This window comes from Argiope bruennichi, chromosome 6 (genome assembly GCF_947563725.1).
Source record: "Argiope bruennichi chromosome 6, qqArgBrue1.1, whole genome shotgun sequence".
Classification (NCBI taxonomy): domain Eukaryota; kingdom Metazoa; phylum Arthropoda; class Arachnida; order Araneae; family Araneidae; genus Argiope; species Argiope bruennichi.
The window spans coordinates 134,142,878-134,148,666 of NC_079156.1; the positions used below are offsets into that span (position 1 = coordinate 134,142,878).

The window sequence follows — 5,789 nt, forward strand, 5'->3', positions numbered from 1 at the left end:
ATAACAAAGCTAAATTTCCATTCTGCATTCAATTTTTTTTTTTTTATTTCATTCAATGTGAATAAAGTAATGCATTTTTAATACATAAACTCAGATAAGCATTTTATGCACTTGATAACAATTGATTTGTCATACAAAACCGAATGCTTGCACATGGTAATGAAATAAAGCATTTATTTAAAATGTTAATCGAAGCTAAAAATGACGCTTTGATCGGAACACAAATCTCTTGTTGGTATGATTTTATTTCTCGCGGTATAATTGTTATTCGATATTTCTAAAACATTTCATATAAAAGCCTGCGTAGCATGTTCTTTGTAAAAATTATTTAATAATTCGTAAAAAGAAATCTCCTTAAATTTTAAGAAGTATAGACTTCATTCTTTCTTACATAATAAATTTACAATAAATTGTATTTAATTGCTGCAGGCATGATTTAATTATTATTGTTGGCAATTATGTTCGCAAACATTTTAAAATACTTTCTGTTTATTCCGTTTCTCTATGATAAACAAACTAAACAAGAAGTTATTATTAAGTTTAATTAAACTGAAATTTAAAACTCCATTTATTAAAATGTATTTAAGCATCAAAATTACTATTTTTGTACCTTCTGCATGGCATTGAAAATTTCCTTTTTGAATCCTTTTTTTTTTATTTCTCTTATCTTAATGAAGCGTAAAAATGGAGGAAACGAAATAAGAAAGATTTGTTACTCAGTGTATGTTGGACACGTAATCACCACCTATAGAAATAAAGTTAAGACATGACTACAAACATGGATTGTCAAAAATTGTATGTTGGATTTCTGTACATTTTTAGAAATAATTGAAAATGAAATAATTTAATATTTGCATATATAAGGGATAAAATAAAAAAAAAACTAGAAAGTCTTAACAGGAAAGTAAATTATCAAATTCAGAGACTTGAAGAGAAAAGGATAAAACTTTCATCATAAATAACATTCATCATGTATAATAATTATGAATGCTATCTTCTTAAAATTAGCTTATTATATTAGTAGCTAAATAGAAATATCGTTTATTTTGATGAACTATTTTCAAAATTCATATGCTAAAAAATGAAAAAAAAAAAAACTTTTTTTTTTCCCTTAAACCCACCGTCTTGACAAAATAGTATCTGAAAAGAGTTGGAATAATGTTCTTTTATAAGTTATTTTTTATCTTCTTTCAATGAACGAAAAGTTTTCATGATGAAAAAAAGAAAATATTTTTGAGAAATGAGTAGCAAGTTGTGAATCCTTAAATTCTAGTCGAATTATCGTGTAATTGTTGGAATAATGTTCTTTTATAAGTTATTTTTTATCTTCTTTCAATGAACGAAAAGTTTTCATGATGAAAAAAAGAAAGTATTTTTGAGAAATGAGTAGCAAGTTGTGAATCCTTAAATTCTAGTCGAATTATCGTGTGTGTGTATGTGTGTGTGTGTGTGTGTGTGTGTGTGTGTTAATAATATGCACTTTTATATTCGCCCCCGCAGTGATATTAAATGCGAATTTAAGAGCGTAAAAGTAGTTTTAAAAGTGATATAAAGGTAAAAGATCGGACCTAAAACATTTCCACTTTCTGATGTCACTTTTATTATTTTCATTCGTTTATTTTCTTAATTTATTTTGCTTCATTCATAATTCGTTTTTTTTTAAGATTTTTACATACCGAGTTGTAGACATACACAGTTGTAGACATTACAAACGCACACATATATGTATATGGGTAAGATGCATTTATTTATTTTTTTCAAAAACAAATAATTGAACAGAAAGAAAAAAATTGTGAGCTGCATTCATCCAAGAAAAAAAGCTGAAATGTTGTCTTATTTTAGATTAATTTAAAAACTTCTTTTAAAAATACCAAAAAAATGTAATGCGATCTTTAAATTTAAATTAAATCCTAAGTAATTTCCTAATTTTTGTCATAATTTAACCCCTATTATTTTAATTCTAAAATGTTATCTTATTTCCTGATCCAATTCCACCTTTTTTTTGTTTAATTCATGTTACACGAGTTCTGTAAAACTGCTGAAATCGGCCAGTCCCACACTCCGAGTGAAGGGATAAAAATCTGTCATGCTTTGCAAATTTTTTTTAAAGATGCTTAAATTTCCCTACCTAAATTGACACGTGTAAAGAAATCTCTATCAGAATGTCATAGTATTAAATCACCGGGGGGGGGGGAAATATTTCGCTCTCTTTTTCTCTTGTATTGCTTGTGAACGGACTGCAGTCTTGTCATCGCTTCTTGTAAATATTGTGCCTCTCGGAATGGAATAAAGTTTAAAATTTTCGACTCTCTCCTTGGCCAAGAAACTGCTTTAAAAAATATGTGTTTATTGTGTGTATGTGTATATATATAAGAAGCAATTAATATTTTTTGGAAAAATAATAAGATTAGAGAGAAAAGATTGAGTTGTATTTAAAAAGATGACACTAAGAAACTAATTTCTTTAATTACAAAGTGTTGTAAAAATGCTTGTTTGAGAGCTGTATTCATTAAAGAAAAAAGTTGACATTTTGTCTTATTTTTAATTAATTTAAATACTCCTTTTAAAAATATCAAATTAAATCTCGAGACACTTTTCCTTAGAATCCAAGATGAAACTAACTACCAGTCAGATTTGGTAGCTCTAAGTATAACATTCTACTCCGTTAAGTGCTTTGCAAGCTTACCTGCCATCCGTTTCGTATGACACACATAATAATAGTTCAAACTATGAACATTATCTTATCAAAATTTTGAACAATTTTATCTCGTATTTTCAAAGAAGAAAAATCGATGAAAGTAGTTGTCTTAAAATGATGAAAACATTTTTGAAAAAAAAACTAAGATTTAAAAATTAGTTAAAATGAACAGAAAGGAATATCATATTTTATTTTTTATAATTAAAAAGATATGTAGATATGTTTGACAAATGAAGCAAAATGTATAATTGTACAAAAATATTTTCAGCAGATATAAGTCAAAATTTAGCTTTATTTTTAAACCTTTGCACTCGGAAAGATAATTAGAAGCATAATTATAACTTAATTCATGGACCTATTTATTACACCAAAAAATAAATACATGCATTTTAAGTTGAGTTTCCCTGAAAAATGTAACTACAACTTTTTAAACATTCTGCTGGTATTTTTAGCAATTAAAATTTTAAAAATTAAATAAATAAAATGTCAAGATGATGCATCGTTTTGAATAGAGGCTGAGAGAAGACATTCGAGTGCAAAGGGCAAATTGTATAAAATTCTTAGATTGTTCCTTTTTACACATTCCCGCCCTCCAAACCATATTTATGCTATGGAGCATCAATAAACAGACACACACATTTTCGCTTTTATTTGAAAAGTAGTTAAATATAGTAAAAAGATTTAAAATATAATAATATAACTCTATATAATAATAATGTAAATGGTATGTATCTAAAGAAGAATGTACGAAATAATAACGTAAATAGTTCGTAGAACTATTGCAACAATTTATATTTCAAGCTTCAATAAAATAAAAACATCCATTTATTCAAATTTTGTACTAAACATTTTTTATTACTTTCAATAAATGAAAATATTATACTTTAAATTTAAAAAAAATTACGAGATTAATTTCTGAAAGAGTATAAAAATCTTATTTTGTAGGCAAAACAAAACAATTCGATTCATTGTTTAAGGAACACTTCTAATTTCAGGCTTGTAATAAAGTGAAAAGTAAAATTGTTTAATTGCAAAATAAAAGAAAAATAAATAAATAAAAAATTTAATCGCCGTGAAAGTGCTCACTCGCCAAACCTTATAACCTCTGTTTTAATTTCATATCCAAATTGAATATCTTCTACAGGCGCCAACAGGAATTATTCATATTCGGACGTTGTTTAGACCAAGGTGACTTGAAAATAGTAAGATAAGACTCAAGGAAACGAATGATGACGTCAAATGGGCGGCTCTTCATCTTAATGTTATATCACAAAACAAATGGACTATTTGAAAGGTTCTGACCGGGTAAGTACGTGTCCAATATTTTAGTTACCGGCTTTTAACTTATATCGCCAACCAGCTAGCTCGCCAAGTTTTTTAATCACGAACTGAAACTTTTCTTCTCTCGCCGAGGAAAGTTTCAGTTCGTAAAATCTTACGCCATTACATCTGATTGTCAGCCTCTTCAGATTTCGCTCGTGTTAATAAACTGCTGATGGTTGCTTCCTTGTGTTGTTTCGGTAGAGATTTGATTAACTAGTTCGCTTAGAATAACGGAACATAAAACAACGATATTTCTGCTCTGATTTATTCTATATCGCTTAATTCAGTGGCTAGTGATCAAGCTTTTACTTTTTAGTAAATTTTGCGAAATGTATTTTTCGGTTGACTGGGAACAACGGCTTTATGTTTCTGATGTTAATAGTTGCTATGCGAATTTTGAACTGATGTTGGATCATGAATGGTCTATTATATGTTTTTTAGTCCGTGGTACCCCTTATGAACCAGAAATAATTGATTCCATTGAAATTCATCGAAAAAATAAAAATGATGGACTTTTCATTTCCGGGGAGCTGAAATTTACGATCAATGGCCGTCAGGTTTGGGAAAAGAATTTCACCGAATTTATCAGACCTGGATATTCATTTAGAAAGATAGGTTCCATTCCCAATCATTATTTATCTAAAAACACAGAATGTCGGCTGTGTGGTCATGTGCATATCAAAGATAATGGTAAGAAGTATGCAAATGGGGAATCCGATAAACGATTCCAGTTGAAATCTCTGGAAGAATTATCGAATGATTTCAAGCGATTATTGGATCCAGAGACATCTTGCTTCTCAGATGTGATCTTGAAATGCGGTGGTGCCTCCATTGCAGCGCATAAAAACATCCTGTCTGCGCGATCTCCCGTCTTCGCAGCAATGTTTTCGAACCCAATGAAGGAAAGTCACAAAAATGAAGTGAATTTCACCGACATAGAAGCGTCTGTTCTACAAGCCATGCTGGTTTACATGTACACTGGGAAATATGGCAACTTGACAGCTTCGTCGGCTGCTGACCTATTGTTCGCTGCTGACAAATATCAGCTTCAAGATCTCAAAAGAATCTGTTGTGATGTCCTAAAGGATACTGCGTCCCATCAAAATGTGTTGAAAGTTCTTGTCCTGGGTGACTTGCACTCCGATGACCTGAAAACTTTTGCAACGGATTATATCTGCAAACACCATGCCAAGTTTGCTCTTATAGAAACAACAGAAGAATGGAAATCCCTTCAAAAAGAAAGGCCCGGTTTAGTTAACGATGTTTTGATATCCTTAATACATTCTATGAACAAAAACCTATTAGGATAAAAACTGAAGATTATAGAAAACATCCCTACCTATCTTAAATATCCATAGCACATGTATTTTTTAAAAATTTATATACCGAAGAAGCGAAGTTTGGATGGTTAAAGTGCATTTCGATTTTTTTTTTCTATTAAAGTTAATTATTAATGTGTGTGTGTTACTTTCACTAGGAATTCATGATTAGATTGTTTATAAAATAATTGCTGAAACTGAGAATCTAATTTGTGCAGTTAATAATTAAGACAATAGAAACAACAATTTCTCTCGGATTATATTAATTCTAGTTTGTTTGTTTGTTTATTCTGAATAAGTATACCATATTAGTTTACTTTATATGAAAAAATAGTGGTGTTAAAATTATTTCTTTTTTCTCATCAGATCCAAGATAAATTTTTCTTGCTTGAATAATTGTTATGTCAGATCGGTTTGGTGGTAAGCAGATTCCAAAAGTAAGTAAAATG

At 29.3% G+C, this 5,789-nt stretch overlaps 1 protein-coding gene across 1 annotated transcript; it reads left to right on the forward strand.

The window, feature by feature from the left end:
* Positions 1–4,151: 4,151 nt before the first annotated feature.
* Positions 4,152–5,479, forward strand: LOC129972467 (speckle-type POZ protein-like). Its single transcript, XM_056086611.1, has one exon. The coding sequence runs from the start codon at positions 4,351–4,353 to the stop codon at positions 5,329–5,331; it is 981 nt and encodes a 326-aa protein (XP_055942586.1). The 5' UTR covers positions 4,152–4,350; the 3' UTR covers positions 5,332–5,479.
* Positions 5,480–5,789: the final 310 nt, after the last annotated feature.